Below are 27,123 nucleotides of genomic sequence, written 5' to 3' on the forward strand. Positions count from 1 at the left end.
CTCATGAGCAAGAACAAAATTAAGGAGTTATATCTTTCAAAGGGAGTGACAAGAATATCTTATATAAGTAATTTATTCACAAAACTTAGTTAAATTCAAATAATTAATGACACTATGTTTTAGGGAAAGATTCAAAGGAAGCAATTTATTAATGAGTCACGGAACCAGATTTTGGCTTCATGTTAAATATAGGCATTTCAATTCATGTGTTCTAAAAATGTTGAGAGCTCTGCTTTGGTCAAATACCCATATTAACTTTGAATTACAAATATTTGGACTTAAGTAGGGTTGAAATAATATTTTTTTGTAACTTCTAACAAGATTGGATAATAAAGACACCTGAAAAAGGCAGGAAAATAATCTTATGGGAAGAATCAACCCCAGCCATACTCTTAGTAGTGAGCAAAGGATATGGTGAGTGTAATTAGAGAGGAAAAATAAATTAAAAAATAAAATGAATTGGGGGGGTTAGAACAGAACACACGATTAAACCAAAATACGATAACAAAAACACTCGGGCTAAGGTGTACTAGATAGCATTGACCCTCACCGTTATCGAGTACTCACCCAGACAGGGCTTGCCAAAGATTTCTCCCTGTGGCAGCGGCCCACGTGTAATAAAATAAATGCAAATTGATCACACTTTCTCTAGCTTGGATGTACTAAATAGCATTGATCCTTGCTAGTCTCAAGCACTCACACACCCAGGGCTTACGAGAGATTTCTCCCTGTGACAGTGGCCCACCAATTACTCACTTGCTTGGGTATGTGTAAATGCCTTAACCCTTGCAAATCTCACACACCCAAACATGTCTTCTGTGGAATTTCTTCTGACGTTAGTCCTTTAACTCAGGCTTAAGGAAAGGTAAGGGAGGTGCCCAGAAACTGGCATAGTGTTTTGACTGCCTAGTAGTCCTCTTCAGAGAAGGAATGATGCCGTCTCATCTCTTAGGTCTTATACATACTGTGTGTATTGTAATGGTCAAAAGTAGGGAGGGAGGAGTTGCTGGGAAATTTCAGGTGGAAGGAGAAGGTGTGAGGAGGAATGGTCATGTTGAGGATTTTTTTATTTGGAGGAGGGAGGGGAAACAGGGACAAGAAGCCATTTCGTGGATTATGGTAAAATAAGTACAATGTAAGCCTAGTCATTAATGGTGATTTTTTTGAGTGGGGTAATTCTGGTGTTTTGATAAGGAAAATTAGATGGGGCTCTGGTCATGGTTCATTAGTTTATTTTTGGAGCAGTGGATGTGGATGCTTTCATGGTAGTCTAATAAGTGGTTCTGTATTGTGCTAATGAGTTTTTAATTTTTCAAATAAATGTTGTGTGAGTGTTGATGCATATGTTCTGTAACTGCCATTCTTTCAGTATGACCTAGTCTGTAGCAAGCCATGTGTTCTTTCAATTGTGTGAGAATATTTCTACATGTTTGTCCAATGTACGGTTGGTCACATTCGGGACAATCTCATATATGCCTAATTTTTGGAATGAATCAATGGGATCTTTTGGGTTTCCCAAAAGTGTTTTGAGTTTGTTTTTGGTGACAGTGTAGGTTTTCTACCATGTTTTTTTGAATATCAGAGCGAGTCCTTTAGTCAGTTCGAGGTGGATAGGTAATATTAGGTATTGCTTTTCATCTGTGGGTAATAATGTGGTGCTGTCTTGAATTAGATTTTTGTGTTTTTGTTTCTTAAGGATCTTATCAATGTGGTTTGGGTTGTAACCATTTATAGCGATGAGTGAGATCAACATATATTGGTTAATTGATTTCTTAGTATTCCCAACCTCATAATCTTAATTAACCGGTATAATTCCATCTGAAGGATAAGATTTTTCACTCAGGACAATGGAGTATATTCAGTTTAATGAATACTTGGAACTTGTTATCTTTTCTCTACATCCATGCAAATGTAAACAAAGTGTATTGGATTATCCCCTACAGGAGGATGGTCTGGGCCTGCAAGTGATCCATGAAGGAGGTGAACCAGAGAACTTCTTTTGGGTTGGCCTTGGTGGGAGGGGTCCTTATGAGAAGGATGCCACATTCATGCTTCATTCAAGACTCTTCCGTTGCTCCAACGAGAGGGGCTACTTCACTGTCTCTGAGAAGTGTTCTGACTTTTGTCAGGTAGGATTCGCTTACCTTCACACCCATAACCCTAGATTATTGGGGGATGTAGATGTTGTGGTGGCTAACATACTGACTTCCCACCCAGAGGCAGCAGATATTTTTCAGTGGTATCACGATCCCTACTTGAGGTGCATTGTGGAGGGCACTTAGATTGAGTGTACCATCCATTGGATGGGACATTAAGCTCCAGAACCCCTTGGCACCTTTCATTAAGAGTTTGCCGATGCTGATGCTGGGTTTCTCTCCACCTGTCATCCTTTCCTTTCCATCTCTAATGGTGCAAATGACCTCAGCTGTCGGTCATCTCCCCTAAAACTGCTACTAACCTAGAGTATGGAGTATCATTTTAAATGTTGGTCAGGTGAAATTTTTTGTGTTAAGTTAAGAAAACTTTGAATGTAGAAAGAATGAAATTATATGAATTAGAAGAAGAGATTCATCTGTTGCTTGGAATTCATGCCTCATTATAATAATTTAATTATAGTATGTATCCTGAAATTCAGGAATGATTTAAGTTATAATTTGTTAGAATTTAGTGGAAGGTATACTTTTGGTATGCAAATGTGTATTATTACCGACATTCCTTATCAATATCTATCTATTAAGGTTTTTGGGCATCCAGTCTCCAGAAACCAAAATATTTTGTGTTCATTTAATCGTTTAAAACTGCAATGTAAAAAAATGTATTTCGTGATTTCATTTTGGTGAAAGTAAAGAGAAATCTATTGTTTGATAGTCCTCTTCTAATTAATGAAACTAGAAGGGGTGAGTGAAAGGTGCACAATGCATAATTTACGTTGGTGCGTATATACTCAAGTGCAAGTAGGCATTGGATGTAACCATAATTTGTAAAATGTTCTTCAAGTATTAATTATGGCATTTTCTTGTTTCTTTTCATCCATGCTGTAAAAATTACCTGTGTACAATCATAAATCTTATATTTTTAAAAATATACTCTTTGACTACTGTGTTATCAATTTCCTATTTCTTAGGATGATCTGGCTGATGATGACATAATGATCTTGGACAATGGGGAACAAGTGTTCCTGTGGCTTGGTGCAAAATGCAGTGAAGTAGAAATAAAACTGGCATTCAAATCAGCTCAGGTAAGAATCTTAATGATGAACACCTTCAAGAGTGAGCTGCAAGTTTTTACTATCCACCTACTTAATGGGTTCTCTCTCATCATTCCTAAATGCACCATGAAACATTTAAAAGCAGTAAAGTGTGTTACTTAAGATACACTTTATGTGTCTTGCAGTTATTAAATGTATAAGTACTGAAACCTCATTATTTCAAAGTTGGTGGCTAAGAAGAAAGTGTTGTTTCATCAAGACAATGCACCAGCTCACAAATCCATAATTGCAATGGCCAAAATTCATGAATGAAAGTTTGAATACTACCTCATGCACCCTATTCGCCAGATTTAGCCCCCTCGGATTATTTTCTGTTCGGTAACTTGTAAAAATGGCTCGGTGGTCAACGATTTTCCAACCATGAGAAGTGATGTCAGCAGTTAATGGCTATTTTGAGGAGCAAGACAGTTCTTACAGTAAAAAAGTTATCATACATATTGAACATCGCTGGGAAAAGTGTATAGAGCTTAAAGGAGATTATGTTGAAAAATTAATACATTTTGTCGAAAAAATTTTTGTTATCTTTGTTGGGTCGGGTACTTCTGGGATTACCCTCATATGTATGATAAAGGCTTGATAGCTTCAAAGAAATCATAATTGTAGCTGAAGATAAGATAGAGAGGCAGCAATCTCATTTAAAGCATCTTTATCGCGTCATTGAAAGAATTATAAGAAATGACAATTAAAAGAAAGGAATGGTTCAAGAGAACCCTGAGGAAAGTTGTAAAGAATATGTTATTAGGCTTAGTATAGAGCTTAGAGTATAGTTTCAAGATTTGATTCAAATAAGGTGCGTGGTAAGCAAAAGATTATCATGGTATTAAAAAAATGTATGTGTAAGTGGTATATGTATCTTAATTTGAAGCTTTAGTGGAGCCTAATTCTCAACAAATTTTCAAAATTTTCAGTTCATTTTTTTTCAGCTTAAGTTATGAATCGCCAATTTCTCAGTCATATTCTCATATGAGTTATCTCAGACAGAGCTAATATGACATATTACTCTATGGGAGATAATTATGTGGTTCATTGAGAACTTTCTTAATCTCTCAAACCCTGCAAGGCCTTTACTTAGACCCCACATATGCAGTCAATATAGATTTAAATGAAATCATCAATAATTTATGTATTAATAGTCAACTGTAGAAAAAGATAAAAAATAATTCTTTGTTTTCACTCTTATGAAAATGTTGTCACATGCATCTATCTTTCTCTCGCAAGTGAATTTCTCTGAGAGCTGGACAAGTTTTTTCCTCCAGGAGTTTTCTGCTACTGAGAAGTTTCACTGTGCTACTCATGTTAAGAGAATATGGAGTGTTACTCTTGTCATATCTGAATTTTAAACTTCATGTTTTCATCCAAATAAATTATTTTTACATTTTATTTCATGCTCATGATCATGTAATACGTAAAAAAAATCCATGAAATCTGATAAAATTAGTGAATATCCAGCAAATATTGGCTACAATATAAAATTTTCAAATGATCAAAACTCATTCCCAAGTGAATTATTTCACTGATATTTTAGCAACAAGATGGATTATGTTTGGATCAAAATTTACCCTTGTCTTTTATCTTTAATAGGAATTATAGATTAATGAGGACTTTTTGAGAAGTTACATAAAATTAACTTCAATATTTTTGGTTTTTTTCAAAGGTATCATTCTCAGTGTAGTGAGATGTCTTATCTTTATTACTATGCCATTTTTTTATTACTTTTGCAGGTATATGTACAGCATTTACGAGCCAAGCAGCCTGATAGGCCCAGGAAACTTTTCCTAACTCTAAAGAATAAAGAGTCAAGGCGATTCAGCAAGTGCTTCCATGGTTGGGGTCCCCACAAGGTAGCCTTAGAGTGAACTTGTGGGATGCAAGGAAACTAAAATCACCTGAAATTTCAGTGCCTTATGACTTAAAATGTTAGGATTTAAGTTTATGGAGAGAGTTGGCTGTAAACACACAATATGTGCATATGTGTAATTTATTAAATTGTCTTGTATGTATGTATTTAACATCTCCTATGAGAGACTAAAAAAATTTGACATGATACTTTTCAGTTATGTTCGCTAATGAATTATATTTATTTTTACTTTAAAGTCAATGCAATAATTTTGTATGAGAGTTTTTAAAGCCCAATTAATTCGAGACATATCCAATATTAATTTGGAGAAGTTTATTTATGGAAATCTTATTTTTTCACTTTGGATCATGATATGTTAATGAGCGGATAACCACCTCTAGATAATGTAAATCAGTGATTTTATAATAATAAATATTCTCATTTAAATGAAATTATATGAATGAGAACTTGCAAACACATTTGTTTTATGTCCTGCTTCATGCGTAAAAGTTTGACAGATTACAGGATGACCATTGCAGTTTTTTTCCTGCTAGTTTTAATACCTTTTTCAAACTTCAAATCATGGTGGTATTATGAGTGGTTCATGAGGTTTTATGATCCCCAGAAGGGAGTTACTGCTTAAGGTAAAGTTGAATCTTATGAATCAGCTGGAGATATGATAATGTGATATCCTTTGGAATATTTCCATGCTTGCAATGAAATACAGTGCTTCTATCTAGATCTATCTATCTGTCATATAAATTAATATTAATTATGTATAACATCAACAGTGCTATTAACCTAGGTATTTTTCCAGGCAATTTTATTTAATTAAATTTCTACTCTTCAAATATTACTCATCCTTCTTACTGCCTTTTTTTAAGTTCTCATGGAGTTGTTTTACAGTAATGGTGAAGGATTATTGCAAGTTCAATTATATAGTAATTGCAGTGATATTGTTGTGTTTGTTATGGTAAATGATTTCCCCAATGAAAAATATATTTACTTGCTTCCCACCCTGATAGCCTGGGTTTATATCCCACTGGTGGCAAGATTCTTAGAGGGGTCTTGATCCTTACTTAGTTGCTTTGTGAAGTACACTTCAAGTTGAGTATGTTATGTTAGATTTCATTTTTAACCGCAGTTGCCTTTCACATGTTCATGGCACATATGGCCTCAGCAGGGTAGTCACCTCCCCTAATGACTACTGTTACCTGTTTTTTTCATTACTGAAGTCCTTGTTGTTTAACCATGAATATTCAGACCTTAAAAAAAGCAATATTATCTCTTAAAATTGCATTAAAATATAGGAGGACCTAAGAGCTAATTTAAATAAAAATGATATCCCTCATATGAGTGAACTATGCAGACACTGAAGGAAGTGAAAATATCATTCCATAATAAGTCCCAAATCGTTTATTATTACCAGATTGTCAATATTGACCATGCTTGCGATAGAGAAGTAGAATAATTTTAACAGCTGGAAAGCAAGTAAAAATGGAATTCTGACTTCAGATGATGCTGATGTTATCATTTGCATTCAACTGAAATATGTACATATACCTGGTATGGTAACTGTTAATATATTTAATTAGAATAAAAGGGGATATCACTAATCCAATATCACACCTGCATATACAATATCCCCATCTGATTGGAAATACCAGTTGCTGTTAGAAACATACAGATAGTTTGCAGAGAGCCCAGCAATTACTTTGCTGAATTATCTGTCAATGTAAAATTCTAGTTAGCTTTGTCATTCAATTGCTGTTGGTAAAATGGATTCCTCTATTACTAAACTTTGGATACGAATGTAAATTTTAAAAAAAACAAAAACCGCCTTTTCATGATAGTAGTCCTAAGTATATTTGTGGCTCTGTGAGGAACAAGGATTACAAAAGGCATTCCAATAAGTGGCCATCTAACTTACATGTAAATAACTCAACTTAGTGTTCTTTGTTCCATCTGGTCATACCAATATTGGAGGGTGTCAAATAAACAAAATGCAATTATACATTTAATTAACAGTTCAGATGTACAGAAGTACTGTAAAATGTATACTCAAGAAGGAAAATATTCAATTTTAGGGTGAGGTTTAGATTTTCCAAGATCTGAGAAAAGGTTAGTATTTGAAACTCTAGTAATTTCTTTCATGCCTTGTTTTTGCTGAGCATAACTGTCTTTTATTGGAAAGGGTTGCCTTCAGATGATAATGTCATACATGTGATAGGGATGGATTTTGACAAATTATAAATACTTGGGTCACTCCGGAGAGATTACCAAAGTGAGCCTTCACATTATTAAAAGACCAGTTGCTGCTTTATTGAACAATCACTTTTGGCAATTTGGATATATAACCAAATTCTAAACATGAGGGGAATATAGTCTAGTCCAATGAAGTCAATGTGTTCATAGCAGCATATTTTATTGTACTTTTTTATGGTGTTGAGAGAAGAGAAAAAGAAGAGCTGTGGCAAATAAGCTAATAAACATAAAGGTTGCATTTGTAATTGTACTTAATAATGCCAGCCAAGCCAATCTTTGGCACACATAGAGTGTTATTGAGGAATAAGATAAACTTTGTAAAAGTCACAAAAATTTATCATTGGTACTACCGAAATATACCGAACATGGTACTACTGAAATTTAAAAAATTTCTCTGGAAAATTACTAACTCATTTGATATGGACGTCAAACAATTCCACGAAGTGAAGCCTGAAAGTGTCAAGTATAATGGTACTACCATTTCCATCACATCTTCAGGCACAGATTTCTTAATACACCCATGACAATGTATGACATGAAGGCTCAGAGAAGAGGATGGGAGGAAAGAGCCTCATCATTAGTGTAATGGGGAATTGGTTGTGGAGTCACAGAGGTGGGTAAAAGGGAGGGGGGTTTAGAAGGATGGGGGGCATGGGTAGGAGTGTAAGATGGGTGGGGGGAAGTGGGCTGAGCATGGTGCAATCAGAGGGGTTCTGCAGGTAGTGGAAGGACCTGGGGTGCTGAGGGCCATTGAAAGTAGTAAGGTAGTGGTGGAATGTTTGGGGTAAGGGGTGATAATGAGTTAGTTTGAGGGAGATATCAAGGAGGAGGGTGGGGAAGAGAAAAGATTTTGGTTGACCAGCTTCTCTTTTCTACATGTATGATTCTTCTTAATCTCTAATTGCTCTAGTGCATCCATTCTCTGACCTTTCCTGAAATGAAATCATTGGTGTGGCTTACTTCTCCCAGGTGCTTGGTGAAGTGCGACTGCTCCCAATTTCCCTTCATGTAGCCAAGTTTATGCTCTTCAACTCTTATTTTAGGCATCCCAGTCCAACCAATGTATGCGGTGGCATAGGTATCGCACTTTAATCTGTAGATACTACTTATTTCCATTCTATTTATTTTATCTGTAGAATGATTCACTGTTCATCTCCGGCAGTTAATATTGTGGAATGCAGTGTTAATTTTGTCTTTTGGGAATATTAAATTAATGCTCCCAAGTACTTCATTTTGCACCAACTTTTTGATTCTGCCGTCCCCACTGGGTTGTGCAGAAGATTTTCAGCTCAAAAGAAAGTTTGAGTATGAGCTTATTCTCAATCAACTGTTTATTATAACAATTTTTTAGAGTGTTGATGATTGGCCATCTACATAGATGACTGATTATCCAGCCCAATAAGTCATCATTATTTGTTGTTACTTACTCACTTTAATAGTTAATTAAATGATGACTGCAGCCTTTTTTTATCTTCCCTCGCAATGCCTGATATCTCATTTCCTGACACCTCTACCATCTTTACTTGGGACCTGCATCTTTCCCCCTTTGTCTTTCTTGTGGGGCTTACCTAATATTAATTTCCTAACAAATGGATGATATCGTAAGGTTTCCTCAACCCATCAGGTTCTTTTTTCTCATTGGACTTCAGATTTCCATTTACTCTTACTTAAGCGTATACTTCCTCTGTGCCCAGTTTATCCATTCAGTCCGTCAATATTTTTGTCCTGCTCCAGGCTTTAATGGCTCTCATTTTCTCTCTAGTCGAGTTGGCCTATGGTGTATTATTCTTATTCATTGATTGCCACACTGTTCACAATGTTCTTTTTGTACCTGAAATATAATAAAATTGAAATATAATATGTTTTTGGAATCACTGGGAGTCAGAATCCACAGCTTCATAGTTATCTTTACAGCCACTTAGTTAAATTTATTCCACAAAAACCCTATAAGGTGTGCAATCTAAAATGGGTCGAGAGGGCTGGTTCTATTCTTTTTCCACTTCTGCCTTTTCGCTATCCAATAAAAATCAGGGGAAGAGTCAGGAGAGTTATCAGTTAATGAAAAATGTTGAATATTAAGGGAGGTACAAAGAAGTTAATTATCCAAAAATATGATAAGTTATACCTCTTGGTTCCTGAGAAATGCAAACAGGTCACTCATAATGTGCCGTATCTAGAAATAATATTTAGTATGTCGCTGGTATATCACAAGGTTCACAGAGATTGGAAAACGGCTAACATAACACCAATATTTAGAAACGGGTACAAGGAGGAACCGATCAATTACAGACCTATTTTCCTCACATCCATTTCGTGCAAGGCTATGGAACATATAGTTGCTAGTTTGATCATGAGACACCTTGATAATAAGGAGTTATTAATGAAAAATCGACACGGTTTCCGAAATGGTAGATCCTGCAAGACACAATTTCCACTTTTTGTTCATGATATTCTTGCTTCGGGAGGGAGTAATGTTCCAGTGGACGCGATTTTTCTAGATTTTAAGAAAGCCTTTGACAAAGTATCCAATTGTAAACTACTTGCAAAGCTAGAATCATATGTAGATAAAAATATCCCGGTTTGGATTGAAGACTTTTTAAATTGTCAGGTGCAAAGAGCGTTGATAGATGGAGTTAGCTTAAATGCAGCAGAAGTTATTTCAGATGTGAAGAATTCTGCGTTCTCGGGTTTCACCGCCTCGTTGTCAGAATCAAACAACGACGCAGTGAAACCCGAGAATGCAGAATTCTTCAAACCTACGCAGCCATATACTTATTTCAGATGTTCCCGAAGGAAGTCTTATTAGATCTCTTTATTTCTACTGTACGTTAACAACGTTGACTCAGTAGTCACTTGTAAGATACATTTATTTGCTGACGATGCAGTGATTTACCGTGATATCCATGATCCTGAGGATGCAGTAGCTTTGTCAGATGATCTTAATGCTATACAACGCTGGTGCAACACTTGGCAATAATAATTATACTTAAAAATGTGCGTAGTCATATATTTTTGGAAAAAGAGCATTTCCTCCTTCATAGTGTACTACTCTCAAAGCTAGAAGAATATGGCATAGATAAAAATACCCGGGGTTGGATTAAAGACTTTTTGAATGGTCGGGATCAAAGAGTAGATATAGTTAGCTAGCTCAAATGCAGGAGAAGTTACTTAAGGTGCTTCCCAGGAAAGTGTTATCGGACTAGTTTTATTCCTACTTTACGATAATAATATTGACTCTGTAGTCACTTGCAAGATATGTTTAATTGCCTATAATGAAGTGGTTTACCTTGATCCTGAGGACACAGTAGCTTTGTCGGATGAGCTCAATGCTATACAACGCTGGTGCAACACTTGGCAATTAGAATTAAACTGAAAAGAGTGTGTGTTCATAAATATTTGGAAAAATAGTAATTCCCTCCCAAACGCCCATTGAATTGAGAATACTGAAATGGAATGGGTAGACTCAATTTAATACCTAGGCGTTACCCTCACTCACCATTGCTCCTAGGTGAAACACATAAGGGGAATATGTGGACAAGCTAACAAAAATGGGGATTTATTGGAAGAGTACTAGGTAAATGGGATGAAAATGTCAAATAGAAATGTTATCTATTGCTGGTTAGGCTTCATTTAGAGTAAGCTGAAAATATATGGGATCCTCACGAAGTTGAATATTTGCCGAATTTGATCGCGCGCAGTATAGAGGAGCTAGGTTTGTAAAGCTTAATGATCTTTAGCTTTAACTTAGTTGCGTATCCAAAACATTAGTGTAGCTAGGCCAGGAATCACTCACGGAGCAAAGGTTAAATTACAGATTGATTCTCTTGCATATTATGGAAGGTCTCTTTAGCAGTGACGTTGAAAATATATTATTACCCCCATCGTACTACGGTAGGAGATCGTGTTAGGAAAATTAGAGAGAGACTGAGCGTAGAACCGATAGATTTAAGATGTCATTTTTTCCACGAACGAAAGGGGATCATAATAATATTGTCCGCCCGCGGTAGGGTCGTGTTCGGGTAAAAATTAGTCTGGGGTGTATTCTACACCAGACTAATAGTGTGTATTGTACACACCGCAGTGGTGGCTTGCATGGTACATAAATAAATAATGTTAAATTAGTAAATAACTTTACGGATGTATTAGTGCACATGCTTTCAACGTCATTTACGTGGGGACAGCCATCTCTGGTTTCATGATATCAACGATATCGATGGGCTTGACTAAATCCCATCGATGGGGTTGATTAAACCAGAGCAAAGTTTTCCAACCTGCCTAAAGTTTGTTGTGCTTGATGTTTAAAATTTTTTAATATTGTTAACTAAATAGTCGTCTATGGCGCTGTCATCGCCTAATTTCAACTTCCGGCGATTCTTAGGTCTGATTGGCTGATGATTGCGCAAGCTGTTGACGACGTTGGTTGATCAGTTAAAAGAGGTTAATGGGGTGACGTTTAAGAAACGTCGTCTATTTTTGCGGAAATGACTACAGACGCTAGCTGACCTTACTATGAGAATAAAGTATGCAAAGATGGCGTGTATCGGCCAATAACTAGCCGTGCATTGCTCAACTGCGTCCGCAATTAGGACTTAGTGGCCTTCCAGGAATGGGACGTAAAGCTTGTTCTAGTGTAGATATCCGCAGTTGTCATAGCAGATGTAGTAGTGTTTTGCTTTGAGTTAAATAGCTACCGTCAGTGTTTCTAAAGGGAAACCGTCTAGTTAAATGTAAGTATGCTGGCCTCCACTATTACACAATACTTTTTATTACCTCATTCGCGTCACCATATCCAATGCTCAGGATTCTTGTTATACATTAAGATACTTGTGATCTGTATTGTGTTTATGGTTATCCAGGAAGAGTTATTAAAATATACTGCTTAGGTGATCTTTGTTTACATTAAACATTACTGAGGTTTCTGGAAATATGTCACTTAAATTTAGAAATTGGCGACGTAAAACGTAAGCTCAGGTTCATTACTTACAACCAAATGGGTTTTTTAAAGGGGAACATGATTAATATTTTATACATTATTCAATTCTTTATTTCAATATAAAAATCCATTTTTCACAAATCGGTGGTTTCAAGTTTAAACAGTACATCTGTTTATAGGTGTTAGTAGTGGCCCGTGACCAACTGTGTACAAATGATAGGAGTAAATATTGGACTTGAACTACTTTTGTTGAGCAATGCCGAAGTTATTTCAGTGGGTCAAGTTCAATTGCTAAACGTAACTCTTTGGTGCGAGCGCTGAAATTGTGAGAGCAATTTATTAAACAGCAAATTAATTTTTCAAGATCCATTTTATTATACTTTATGTGGTTCCTAACTAATTACCGAAAGATAATTTCACCTCGAGGTAACGTTCTAACTGATGCAAAACGCACTGTAATAAATTATTTTTAGTTCGCCTCCCTTTTGCTTTATCGTTTTTCGTATTTGTTTCTTTGACAGTGGTAATAAAAGCCTTTCAATCCTGTATAAATGACTTCTTTTATAGAGATCATTTCTTCCTACATTATGTCAGTAAGAAGTGGGGAATTTCAACACGAACTGGAATTTCATTCGTGTATTTGAGATGTCAACCTGCCTTGCTTTTTAATTTCATAAAATACATACCAGTCGAAATAAATGTATGACATTGTCACACCGCAACGATTTAATAATGGTACGTTTTACGTTATTTAAATGTAGACCACGGGTTCACGAGTATCAATCTACTAATAAATACACCTCCGTTGAAGTAAAGTGTGCTCAGTTACATGTTTATGCAACATTTGTATAGGTACCTATTCAATAACATACATTTACCATTTATTGCTCAAGGCTACTTAGCTCTTCATCCGTGGAAAGCCAATTTCAGCCATTCATTTGATGTTACAGGCAAGTATTTGAAATCATAAGATCTCTTTCTATACAAAGCAACCATTGAATCAAGTGCCGTATTTCCTAAATACAGTTGTGTAGTTTATTTATGATCAAATTTTAACAAGGCTTCTACCATAGTATCTAAATAGAATGCGTAAATCCTCCCTACTCAGTCTTGTTGGATTTCACATCTTCCATAGTGTTGTTCATGTCAGGACTTTGTTTGGAAGCTTACACATTCACAATGAACAAACATTCATTTTATACTAATTTTGAAAATTATTATAAAATACAAGAACGTGCCTGAACTGCAGAATTCAGGGTGTTTACACATTATGTACGCATTATTCAAAATTATGCACACCCATGAAGGGTGTGCATAATTTTGAATAATGCATTAATAGAGAACATGAAATATTTTTGGTATGCCATAGTTTTCAAAGAGAAGACATGTGCATATATAAGCATTAACACAGATGTGCAAGGGAGCCAGTTGGTCTAAAAACTTCTCAGCAGTCACAGCAAAGGAACCATCTGTAGGGAAAGTATTGTGGTTGTTGAGAAAACTATGTAACATGAAGGGTGTGGTGTATTGACTTCCTATGCACATACCATTGGTTCATTTCTTGCATTGGCATATTTTTTCTGCAATATTTTAATTCTTACCTGGGTGCTGTGTCGAGAACACTTTAATTACTCTATAAAATAACTCTAATATTATAATTTCAGCCCCTTGGCAACTTGATTATGATCAGGCTAATACCCAGTGGAGGTTTCTATTCATTTCCCTCCTATGTACCATTCCCATTCTTTATTACCTTTCCTTGTCATCTGGGAAACTAACTCTAAATAATTTCTTATCTTACAAAGATTGATCTTGATATGATGAAAATCCAATTTTAAATCTCTTATCTGTTGCCCGAGTTTTCATAACATTTAGAAAAATGTTTGTTATTCTTTAAACAATCAACTCTTCTATTGAGCATCATTGGTGAGTTGTAGTACATTTCAGGAGTACTTGAGAACAGTTTTGTATCATCAACACAAATTGCCATATGATAGGAAATGAAAGATGGAACTTCCCTCCCCCTTTTTGCAAGTTATGCATGCATCGACCACTAGTCGTTTTTTGTCAACCAGTAAAATTTTCAAGCTCAAATAAGATGGTCAGGAGACCGTATTGTCAGACTGTCTTAAAATAATATCCATTAATTTATTTATTTATTATAACACCAAAAATAGCAGCAAAGCCTTTTACTTTGGCTAATGTAAGGCACTAATAACTACAAGAAGTAGCAGAGAACAAAGTGATACAAAACATAAACAGACAAAGTTTGGTATCATGGGGAAAAGAATCATTGAAAACATAATATAATGACTTGGCTATGATGTAGGTCATGGATGCGTAGGGTGGAAAGTGTATGTGTAACTGCAATCTACTGCACCAAAGTCAAATGGCAGTTATTGATGCATAAAGATGATGAGATTTTATGGTGCCATCAATACACTTGGATATATTACATTCATCAGCATATAGCAAAATATGGCAATAGTTGGAATGATGCAATCAATAACGTGATCCACAGACAGGGCAAGCAGCCAAGAACACGGCTCTGTGGTACTCCGGATGAGACTGGTAGGTATGCAAAGGAATATCTGTCCATGATTACATGCTGAACACAAGAGTATAGGAATTCAGCAGTGATTGTTGAACACCGTCAATATAATAGCAATGGTTTACCTTTTAAATTAGAAGGTTATGGTTAACAGAGTCGAAGGTCTTAGAAAAATGATGACAAACAAATGAATCTCCTGCATAGCTTGATTCTTTTATTTCTCGCCTTCCCTTTTGTTATACCTTTACGTGGTTCTGGCCATTATGGTTTTAATTTAACTATTTGTATGAAACTTTCAAAGTACTTGTGTAAGTAACTGTTTTGATAATGCTTGTTTTAGAGAGAATTTTCAGGCCTACGTATTGAGTTCATAATACTTGTATGTTGACCAAGTAATAGGAATTCAATCCTATTGACTTATAAATAATGGCCTTGGTTGTTTATTGCTGTCATTATGAGTGAAGCAACAATGTATATAAATGCGTTTATGATTATGAAACTACAGTCTCCATGAGGCCATTAATATGGTTTGCGGGGATCGGGATTGGTGCGGTGGCTCTTGTACTGGCTTCCCACCCAGAGGGCTCGGGCTCAAATCCCGGCAGTGTTGAATTTTTCAGGGGTATCTCAATCCCTACTTGAGGTGCTTTGTGGAGGGCACTTCGAGTGAGTACGCTGTCCGTCGGATGGGACGTTAAGCTGCAGAAGCCTTGGCATCTTACGTTAAGAGTAGGCTAATGCCGATGCTGGGTTTCTCGCCACCCTTCATCCTTTCCTGCCCATCCCCAATGGCACAAATGACCTTAGCTGTCAGTCGCCTCCCCTAAATACTACTATTACTACATGGTTTGCGATGGAAAGTTTGGTATATTCCGTGTTCTTTTGCTATTCTGTTTTAAGACAATTCAAATCCTTCACATGGAGTACTGCCAATGAAAAATCAAGGAATAAAAGTATAGAGCCACTTAAATCACCCTCATCCTGATATACCACTAAGTAACACTGCAAAAAATAACTCTCCCATCTCTTCAGGTGCATACATGTACTCCTGCTTATGTTATAGGAAACATAATATTGGAAAGAATATTGGTGTTTTAAAAACATAGGTACTGGAAACCTGGATATTTGAAAACTAACATGGGTTCAGATGGTTTGCTCCCATCTTTCACCTCCCCATTGGGTGAACAGAGGAGAAGAACCCAAGTTTCTAAATACTCATGAACCCAGTTGTTTTAAAACCCATCCCCTTTGGTTAAAAAAATTCAGATGTGACAATTCTTGCAAAATATATTGGTGATACATATATACTTGTTCCTTAGGCAATGCAAATTCTTTAGGGGCCTTATAACTCTTTGAGTTTCAAAATGGCTTTTACATTTCAGTTTTTATAATTTATGATTGGATCATAGATTCCATCAAATCAACTTATGCATTGAAGAGTAACATCTGCTGCAATTCATTAAAGAATATGTTTAGTAATTTCTGATTGATAAATTTAATTGGGTAGTACTATTAGATCTGAAACTCATTCTCAGCCTTTTTCTGAGTTGTTTCCATATCAAATTTATGTCAATTAAACCAACACAGAGTATTTGTTGGATGTTTTTGTGACGATTGTTTGACCTGATTAAGTCAATGAAACTATCTTTTTCATTCTATGAGTTATTGCATTAATTACTCTTTAGATCTAAAGGGGCACTCTTACTTGGGTTCTGACATTTTTTTAATGTGCAGAGTAGATGAAACATCCCAGGAACCTGTGAAACTATAATTTCATTCAGATAATTGGACAGCTTTGTTTGAAGAGGCATGGATATATTCCCAATAGAGTTTTCAACATCAGATTAATGATTTTATTCTCAACCTCCTATATCTGAACAATGCCATTGAGAATAACATTCATTTCACAAATCTGTGTCATAATTTATGGTGCTATCTTTATAACTCTTTGTAGATTAAAATTTATTCACAGATGCATCAGTGCTGAAATGTTTGCAGTCACTATTTGGAAGAGTATGGTCTATTTGGTGTTTGATTACTTACAGCAATTAAAATGTGGATTCACCTGATATTTTCATTAATTACTGTAACTGTATGTCACCAACATGATATCTGAATTAGGCTAAGCCAGGTGAAACTTTGTAATATTCACTTTTTATACAAAGCATATCTTTGCCAATTTGAAACCCAATTTTAACTTTGTTCTGCTTCTAATTGTAGACTTTTAAAGAAAATAGGCTTCCCACTTAAGTTGTATCATAGTTAGCTAAGAGTTTTCATCAGGCAAGTCAAAGCTAATTTTTCAGCTTTAAGTTTATGTAATTTAATAGCTTCAGTTTATAATTTCCTTTTGTATAGTTAATACTGGAAGCCATGCTATTATTTCCATGGATGGTAATATGTTTTGAAATAGTTTTTGGGTGAATACTTTGAAAGTGCAATAACTTCTCTGCAAACTTAAATTTTGAGTAATTTCATAGTTTTTAATAGTGGTTCATTAATTATTTGCTTGTGTAAAATGGCCAATTCAGATTTCAGTATTTTTTAAATTGAAACTAAGTCAAACTTTTAGCCTTATCATTAAGTGCAACTTTTTTAGATTTCATAAAAATAATTGATTTCCTTTAAGTGGTAAGTTTGAATGCTAAATACTATTGTAATCTGTCCCTGATTTACAATCCTTTTTTGGTTGAAATTAGAAATATGAAACTTGTGTAGTGTGACTGATTTGAAGGTCTTTAGAACACCAAAGCTTAGCTTGGAAGAATTCCTCTTGGCTCAAGAATTACTGGATGCTTTCCAAATTTGCTGTTTCCCAAACCTCTTCCTGCATAACTTATTTTAAACTGAGTGGGATGGTTTCCTTTTCCAAGGGTGAGATGCACTGGCTCATTTTTTTTCTTCATTTAAATTTGGCTAATGCCAACTATCCTGTAGTGTGTACATTTCCTAATCTTCTTCCCATATATGTACTTAAACCTATCATATTTTTTCTAGTAAAAAATATAATTTTGTCAATTCACTTTAAATAATATGTTTTTAAGTTTAAAATATATTTTAGTAATTTATGATGACAACTCTCAATGAATTCAGTGGCAACACAAATTAAAACTGTTGAATTTTCAATAAATCCAACTGCTAGTGTTCAGAAATCTGCAATATTAGAACAATTTGACCTTAAATAAATAACCAGAACATCTTAAAAGTATCCATGATCCATATTTCTCATTTCATGAGGATCTTGTTTGTAAATAGAAATGATTTTTTTTTGTTATTTGGTTGGCATTTACCTTCATGGTATGTTTAGAGTGACATGTATGTTTGTGTTTCATTTTCATAGATACATACTGCAATAAAAACCCAAGCATTAAATTTCAAGTGTGCTTATTGGAACATTGGTCTCAAAATGAAGAATGTCCCGAAAGGATCTTTGTTATAAGCTAAGCAGCTGAACAATTGGAGACTAGTGTATGCTTTTGATTCACTCTGCAACTAATCTTCAAAAACCAAAGCCTCAAATATTTAACTATATATATTAAAAAGTTAGAAAAGTATCATAAACTATATTTCATTTTGTTTCCAAATGAATGTATCTGGTTTTAAATAGCTTTGGATGTATCCATTAATTATGTGATGAAATTTAGGCCACTTTTTAAACCACTCACTTCTGCATAGAAATATTTGAAGATGTTAAATTTTACCTGAATTAGAGGTCACATTAGCATTATTTTTCAGGATCTGTCTTTTGAACGTTAGTAAGACTTAAAATATATTGGTGAGTTATTCTTTAATGAAACAGGAACATTAAAAAAATACACCAGAATAACTTGATTAGTAACAGTTAACCCCTCTCAACGTTGTTATAATCATCTTGTATGCATATAAAATCCTGTTACTGTTAGATATGTATATGCACTATATCATAATGTTAAATTCTTTGTAACTTTATTTATTTAGCTTATATTTATTTATTTAACATCTTTTTTGAGACTATCAGGGTGCAGCACTTAAATCCAGACAAGCACGCGTTTCCTCGAATGAGATTTCCCCGCCATGTTAGCGAAACCTTACCCAGACTTCTCCGAAGCATTATACTTAGCCACAATATCATAAACAGTTGATATGGGACACCAGGAGAATCAAACTATTTCGAAATATAATGCCCAGTGCAAACACTTTTGATAATAGCGGCATGTATATATATGTTTATGTATATATTGATATATGTATATATATATATATATATATATATATATATATATATGAATTCATTGACTGGGTGCATCACTTAAATCCGGACAAGCACATGTTTCCTCAAATGAGATTTTCCCGCTGGGTTTGCAAAACCTTCCCCAGACTTCTCAGATACTTAAATTTGTCCAGATTTAAGCACTGCACCCTGTATAGTCCTTTAAGATTGAGAGTATATATGCTTTCTTTAACCTAACCCCTAAGCGTGTAACATTGAAGACAATTACGAACACCCATGCCCTAAGTGGAGGAAAACCCACCTATGCAGGAGCCGAACCCACAATCTGGGTTGGCATAGTGAAAAATGTAGAATAAAAGGGTTATTTCCATTTTTAAAATGTATGCCCACAATGGATTAGACTTTATGGTGAAATAACAGCGAAGAAGATTAGAATTATAGTGTTTCAATGCAATTATACACATAGTTGTTGAAGTTTTGATTTAGCTCAGTTAAACAAAAATAAACCTTGGGCACCTGCTACCTGTTAGAAGTATTTTGATACCTTTAGTATGGCCAGATATTTGTTCACTTAAGTTTTGTAATTCTGTACCTCCATGTTGAGAATTATTTTTGAAGCTTAGCTTTAGTAATGTGTTTGAATTCATTGCAGATGGACCATCAACAAAGGTGATGATTGTGGATTATTAATATTAAATTGAAATTGGTAATGCCAAAATGCAGGGTGCATACAGAGTGTATCATCGTGGCATTGCCTTTACAAGGAGGTTTGTATTTTGTTCAGTGTAGAAAGGTATTTTGATAACTTAATTGAAATTTACTTGAATTCAGAAAACAGAAACATAGATAAAAACAATATGTAATTTATGGTTTCTGCAAGTATAGAAAGCTTGAAAAGTTTTATAAATCCAAATTGTTTCGAGAAAACCCAAAAAATCCGTTGTATCACCTAATATTTCAAGAATTTTGGATAGATATCTTTGAGTGATCAACAAAACTGCTAATAATAACATAATATAATCAAAATTTAATATAATGTTAGGTTTTTAATGACTGACTCCAGCACTTCCACTTGTTATCAAGTGAAAAAGTGCTACGATCATTTATTCATTATGTTCGACTTCAACCTCGTCATGCCTGAAGTTACTCAATAATGTTAAGTCACTTGAAATGTTTCTTATACATTTCTGGCATTAGTGCACAATCAATTTTGTTTTAGCTTGAGAATCAAATCATTCGTGGTTTCCTGCTTATATTTTTTGTAGAAGAAGCCCCCGAAATGTTGTGAATTTCAAAACCTGTGTACATACAAGGCAAGGATGTTATAGTAATATCAGTTTGCTCCAGTATCAAAAATGCTGATAGAGCATACATTTTATAAAAAGGTACCAATGCATGTTAACTTTAACTTGGATTTTGATCTTAAAAATGAGATTTTTTTTATCCAAAAAGCTTGGGACTAGAGTATTTTTATTGCAAAATGTAGCCACCTCATAATTAGAGTTGTTTACAATTTTCTGGCTCAGTTTGCTAGAATAAAATGCCCTTCTCCTTGCAGGTATCCTTTAATTAGAGGCATGCTATCGTATGCTGCAATTTGGCCAGTGGGCAGCTGTATTCAACAGTGCATCACAGATGGCAAGAGGAGCTGGGAAGAAATTGACTTAGCAAGAGCCGCAAGGTTCTCTCTGTTTGGCTCATGCTATGTTGCCCCAACACTCTACGCTTGGATTAAGCTCTCTTCTACAATGTGGCCTGCTTCCACATTATCTTCAGCCATTACCAAGGTTAAATTTTGGATTAATGTGCAGATATAAATATTTCTAAAATTTACCCTGGTTTATTACTGGTGGTGAATGGTATGGCGTTTTGAACATTTCTCAACTTCATCGTGCTACATTTTTGTGCTTAAGAAACTACTATTGTTTCTTTAGTTTAACAAACATGTTGGAATGTAGCCATCTAATATCCATTATTATGTGTAAATTGCCTCAATCTTGTTTTTTAGCTAGTTAATGCTTATAAAGAGACATTATTCACTTTAAATGTTATGTATCGTAGAAAGGGGATTTTCTGTCATTATAAGATATTGTTAGATCACCAATGACGTTTTAACAATATATTTTTCTAGTATTTAACTGAATAATGAAAACTTATTGATAACTTCATTGAAAACTTATCATAAATAATAAATAAGATGCCTTTAATTTGAATTGGAAATTATATTATTGAGTATATATTAAATATTAATATACTTTATATTATTGAGTATATATTAAATATTAATATACTTTATATTATTGAGTATATATTAAATATTAATATACTGAGGCTGTTCCAGAAATAAGGAGAATGACATTGGGGAAAAAATTATTAAAAATTAAAGTATGTACAAATAACTAAAATTCCTCAAAATAGCACCCTTGCACACCAATGCCAGCTCCGCTGCCAATTGTAGTATGCTTCCTGGAAGGTGCAGATGGGAACCTCATTCAGACACCTCTTCATGGCCTCTTTGACCTTATCTAGCTTTCCAAAATGTTGCCTTTGAAGTTACTTATTCTTGGGAACAAAAAGAAGTCCAGTGGTGCCCTATTGGGGCTGTAGGTCACAGAGGTCCAAGAAATCACGTAAACAATCTTCTGTACTTCTGTCAGCACCTTGGAGACCATCTTGGCACACACTTTTCTCTAACTAAAAATTCTGCAAGAATGCAATGCACTGTGGTTTTCAGAATATTGTACTCTTCTGCCCACATTCTGACTTTTAGGCATCAATTGAAATTGATGTTATCTCTCACTTTTTGTAAATTTTAATCCCACTATGTCGTGGAAGATGTCCGAGGCATTCCTCATTAGGAACCTCCTCTCTACCCTCCTGGAACATCTTGTGCCAATGGAAAAGCATTCCTCGGGGCATTGCCTCATCCAGTATGCATCCTTAATCATTTTATCGTGTATTTTATTGCATATCCTTGCACCATCAAATGTGGCATCTTGAAATCGTGATGCAACACTCAAACAGGGGTCCAGTCTAGTAGCAATCCATGCACTTTTTAATGGCCTACAGACAATTGACACAGGTCGCATTGCTTTCCCAAGACCTCATACCACCTTTACCACCAGCCATCATCAAAATTTCCCCACTCCAGTCGTCCGCATCACCGGGGAAAAATATTCTACATATTTTTGGGACATCCTCTAAAAACATTGGATGATTAAACATTGATCAAAATGTATAAAATAATACAGGGTTCGTCCGGAAAATAAGTGTACTGAGCTCAGGAAAAAAAATTATTACACTTTTACATATCTTAAGCTTATATTCCTCAAAATAGGACCCTTGTGAGTCGATACACTTGTTCCAGTGGCATTCCCATTCCTGGAACGCTCCGGCGAAGGCATCATCGGGAACCTCTCGAAGACACGTCGTCACGGCCTCTTTGACGGCGTCCAAAGTCCCGTATCGCATTCCTTTCAAACTCCTCTTTATCTTCGGGAACAGAAAGAAGTCCGGTGGTGCCAAGTCCGGGCTGTAGGGCGGGTGCGGCAGCATTGCCACGCCGTGCTTGGCCAAGAAGTCCGACATGACAAGCGCGGTGTGAGACGGCGCATTGCCGTGATGCAGCCGCCAGATGTTTTTGATCGCTGGCCGGATGCGGGCGACTCGTTTTCGAAGCCTGTCAAGCACTTGGACGTAAAATGCAGCATTTACAGTTTGTCGTTCAGGTACAAATTCGTAGTGGACGACTCCCCTTTTGTCAAAAAAGACAATGAGCATCGCCTTGATCCGAGATTTGCTCATGCGATATTTCTTTTGACGGGGTGATGATGGGGTGTGCCACTCCGCACTTTGTCTCTTCGACTCCGGGTCGTACTCAAAGATCCACGTCTCGTCACCCGAAACAACGTTCTCTAAAAAATGTGGATCATTTTTGCAGTGATCCGCAAGTTGTGTCGCGATTTCCAAACGATTGAGTCTTTGATCATCACTGAGCACTTTCGGCACCAACTTTGCACAAATTTTTCGCATCTGTAGTTGGTGCCTAATAATCTCGTGCACTATTGTTTTTGGCACATTACACTGCTATCATCCGAACACTAAGACGACGATCAGAGTTCAGTACATCGCAAACTTTTCGCAGATTTTCGTCGGTGAGTGTCGTTGATGGGCATCCAGGCCGTGGTTCGTCGTCGACCTCTTCTCTGCCCTCCACGAACATCTTGTGCCACTGAAAGATCATGTTTCTGGACATGGCTGACTCCCCGTAAGCCTGGTTAATCATACCGACAGTTTCGGTAGACGATTTCCCAAGCTTTACCGCAAATTTGATGGAATAACGCTGCTCCAAAAACTTCGGCATCGCGTTCCGTGACGTGGGTCGAGCGTGGAGGTTCGCGCTAACAGAGCTCCTCACTACACCACAGCTCAGAGCCGACTGCCTTTTTCAGCGTCGCTTGCCAACATACCCCCCTCCAATCGCAGCCCGTCAGAGCGGTGCTGGGCGCGCCTGGAGCGGCGGGAAAAAATCAGTACACTTATTTTCCAGACGAACCCTGTATGTGCATGTAATGTGGATAAAGAAGAAATAAATTAGGTGTGATTCATAATTTGAACAAGAGAATTGATGTGAATTTGTGAGATGCTCCATATGAGGGAAAAACTCTGGAATCATCAGATTTTAGATTGATTGAAGAAGTATCAAAGAACTTTTATGGTAGGTGTAGGCAATGATGGATATCTCAAAGAAATATTCCGTAGGATCTATGAAACTTAATTTGGCGTTAACATAACACATGAAGTTATTTTTTGGGACAAACAGTAATGTATCATAAATAGGAAATTTTGAAAGAGGAATTATTTTCAGAGCCAGGAAGTAGCTTCACATGCTCAACTTCCATCAGAAGCAGTTTTATGTAGTTGGTAATTATTACGAGCCTGAGGATGAGGATCTGTGCTCGTGACTCTCTCACATCCCTCAATACTTGGAAAAGCCAGCATAATTTCAATGAAAATATTCTTCCTTTAGTACAAAATGTATAGAAGGATTTTGATAAATATTGGAAAATTGGGCGTAATGGTGAAATGGCTGACAGTTCTGAGGAATTTATCTCATATTCTAGGAAATAATCTTGAAAATTTCAATCAACTAATCATGCTTATGAAAATAATAGGACTTATTAACCTTTTGCGAATACATAATTTATTGAACCCAAATAGCATTCTTGCTTGGATAGTTTATTATATTCGTTCATTCCCAAGGTATGGCATATTAAAATAAATAACTTTTGTGGGACTAAATGACCTTCGTTGTCAATGGACTCAAATGCATGATACCCCTGATTGATCCCTCTATCTATGCTTTTACTAACACCAACAATTATTTTTTTGTGTTAAGAAGTTAATAGAATCAAACTCCATTTGTGCTTTGTGTTCTTATGTGAATATGAAATGTAATTAACCATAGTTTTAGTAGCTTTACTTAGATCCCTGTGAGCTAAAAGTTATCATTATTTTGTTCGCAGTTATAAATTTTAAATGTTTCTTATTTCAGGCTCTTGTGGAGCAGTTTTCTTATGGACCAGCAGCCATGATTTCTTTCTTTTTTGGAATGTCATTGCTTGAATTCAAAGGATTTAGTGCTGCTGCCACTGAAGTTTCTGACAAGTTCTGGCCAACTTACAAGGTTTGTTTTTTATTATACTGTTGACTGTGGTTTTGAGATAGTAAAGACTAAATAATAATAATTATTGATAAATAAATCATTTGGCAAAAATATAAGTAATAAACTGCTTTGTTTCCAATCGTCAAAAGAACTCCCTAGAGGAGCCATTCAAAATGGCTTTGGAACTTCAATATAAATTGATTGAAAAATACTAAGAGCATGAGTATCTCTGTATTTTTTATTAATTTGGTGCAGTATTTTCCTGTCCAAATGTAAATGAATAAGTGAGAAATCAGTGTAAGAAGCATAATAAGTCATTGTTTTTTGCAGTATTGTCTATTATACCATTGCTAATATCTGTGCTTTCATTCCAATTATGACGGAAACCATGACTTTTGCTGCACAAATTGCCAATGCAATTCAAATAAATATTATATCTTTGAGTGAAATTCCATTTAACCTTTGAAAAGCATTGTTTCGTTATTCAAACATTTTTTTTTTAGCTGGTGATTATACTCAGAGTAGATGGAGGAATACAAGGCGCTCAATCTTCCTAATGTGCACTGTAGTATGATGATATTTGTGTTAACTTTTTTAGTCTCTTATTTTTTTCCTTTCTTAAGGGCTCTTGCATAAGGAAGGTGCTATTTTTGTTACTGTTGTGTGTCTAGCAGTTTACTTCCCAGAGGCCAGAATGCTGCCAGATACTTTCCCCCAAGCCACTCGTTTGGAGTAGTAGTTTATCCTGTTGAGAAATTTTTGGCTACCTTTCTCTCCTTAGCTATCTCTCATCTGAGGAAATAGCATTTGTAAACTAAATTCTCAAGACAAAACTGACATACTTGTCTTTATTCTTCCTTAATTGCCTGGCCACAATTGTCATGGAATTAGATTTGCAATAGGGAGGGTAATTATACTCAGAGAGTAGTTTAGATAATGATTCATTCCTTTAAGTGTAGTAATTACCATATAACCATACAAGTTTTGTTGTCGGAAAGTAGGATTTAAAATAATATTTTGTTCAACTCATACCTTAAAAGATATGCATGTTGAATCCAGAGATGAACTTGGTGGAGTTTGTCCACATAGGGAAAAAATTAGCTCAATACCAAAAAGGCCCACCCTCAAGAAGAAAATATGGTAAAATTATTAGGCTAAAAGCCTAGTTGAGGTAAGTACATCTACCTAGGTGTAGGTACCTGATAATGTTACATCATAACAAAACTTGTAATAAATTCATTTCATCTTTAGAACACTGATTACTTATTTTTTTTAAACTTGACTTCATTTCAGGGATTCATAAATGATTTTGCCATTTTCATATTATTGATAATGTAACATTATTTATTTGGAAAATGCAATGTTATTTGCCACATTTGTTAAATAAGCATATACATGTATAGTTTGATCAACATTGTCATTTCTGTCAATGCACAGTTATTGTAGTTTTTGCTTCACTTTGGTGCTCAAAAGCATTATCTGCAATTTAGATGGATTTCTGTGGTTCATTAGCTTAAGTAGTAAGATATGTGCTATTTTTCTTGCCATTTTTTTATATTTTTAATATCAAATCAAATTTTCTGTATTTTCTTCTATAAATAGTTTTTGTATTGTTCTATTATGTTTTAAATCTTGTATGCATTGCAATTTTGCTTGCAAGTGTATGCTATAACATTCTGAATAGGTTTCATCATGTAATAGAAATACATTCAAGATCAAAAAATATATTTTTCCCATGCAAAATTCCTTTTTGGGATTGTTATGGGGATGACCTGAAAAATTACAGTTTTTTAAAATGTAAGTTTAATGTTTTTTTTAAATATTTTAATATAATTTCAGCCCTGAGTCTCATTCAGGAATAAAAAACATTTTATTCATAGGGATAAAATTAGGATTAATCAATAAATTTGTTGAGTATTGATTTTAATTTGTTTTTTTCAGGTCGGCGTTTGTGTATGGCCCATTGTACAGACAATAAACTTCACCCTTATCTCGGAGAGGAATCGTGTACCATTTGTGAGCATATGCAGTCTCATTTGGACCACATTCCTGTCATTTATGAAGCAGGCTGACCCTGAGATAGCAAGAAAAACGGGATTATTACCCCTAGAAAAATAACTACAATATTTTTTAACTAGATCAAAGTGCCTGTTAAAATGACGTAGAATAATTTACAGTATTAAGTCTATTGAAATAATTTTATAAAACTGTTGTAAGTATTTATTTGTGAATAAATGTTTGTTTACTTGATTTATGACTATTTTCCCCTCATCTGATTTGGGAGATTAGAGAATTAAAAAAAAGGCTTCCAGTGAAACTCTTGAGGTGATCAAATGGATTTGTCGGTGATGTTCCTGTGACATTATAATGTGACATGGATCATGAATCTGTTGA

At 35.3% G+C, this 27,123-nt stretch overlaps 2 protein-coding genes across 4 annotated transcripts in view; both read left to right on the forward strand.

Moving 5' to 3' along the window:
* fliI (FLII actin remodeling protein) overlaps positions 1-5,961 on the forward strand; it is a 38,853-nt gene extending 32,892 nt beyond the window's left edge. Inside the window, exons 21-23 of the mRNA XM_071597617.1 lie at positions 1,944-2,129; positions 3,125-3,238; positions 4,990-5,961. Of these exons, the coding sequence (XP_071453718.1) occupies positions 1,944-2,129; positions 3,125-3,238; positions 4,990-5,124 (435 nt within the window). The 3' untranslated portion in view covers positions 5,125-5,961. The remainder of the gene's footprint in view (positions 1-1,943; positions 2,130-3,124; positions 3,239-4,989) is intronic.
* Positions 5,962-11,849: 5,888 nt separating this feature from the next.
* LOC139698795 (mpv17-like protein) lies at positions 11,850-26,979 on the forward strand. 3 transcript variants are annotated; one of them, XM_071597711.1, is made up of 6 exons: positions 11,850-12,097; positions 16,827-16,985; positions 19,717-19,831; positions 20,623-20,851; positions 24,619-24,750; positions 26,671-26,979. In XM_071597711.1, exons 3-6 carry the CDS (start codon positions 19,782-19,784, stop codon positions 26,845-26,847), a joined length of 588 nt encoding a protein of 195 aa, XP_071453812.1. In that variant the 5' UTR covers positions 11,850-12,097; positions 16,827-16,985; positions 19,717-19,781; the 3' UTR covers positions 26,848-26,979. The 3 variants fall into 3 exon arrangements, with proteins under 3 accessions (XP_071453812.1, XP_071453810.1, XP_071453813.1); XM_071597709.1 differs by lacking the exon at positions 16,827-16,985; XM_071597712.1 differs by lacking the exons at positions 11,850-12,097; positions 16,827-16,985 and adding an exon at positions 13,236-13,253.
* The last annotated feature ends 144 nt before the right edge of the window (positions 26,980-27,123 follow it).

This window comes from Hetaerina americana, unplaced genomic scaffold (genome assembly GCF_022747635.1).
Source record: "Hetaerina americana unplaced genomic scaffold, ioHetAmer1.1.p SCAF_9, whole genome shotgun sequence".
In the NCBI taxonomy this organism is placed as follows: Eukaryota; Metazoa; Arthropoda; class Insecta; order Odonata; family Calopterygidae; genus Hetaerina; species Hetaerina americana.

Bases quoted from the DNA above. Each gene is read 5' to 3' on its own strand.
- LOC139698795 (XM_071597711.1), top strand. From the start codon at position 19,782: ATGCAGGGTGCATACAGAGTGTATCATCGTGGCATTGCCTTTACAAGG. The intron at 19,832-20,622 runs GTTTGTATTTTG...TTCTCCTTGCAG, and splicing joins GGCATTGCCTTTACAAGGAG to GTATCCTTTAATTAGAGGCA. The intron at 24,751-26,670 runs GTTTGTTTTTTA...TGTTTTTTTCAG, and splicing joins AGTTCTGGCCAACTTACAAG to GTCGGCGTTTGTGTATGGCC.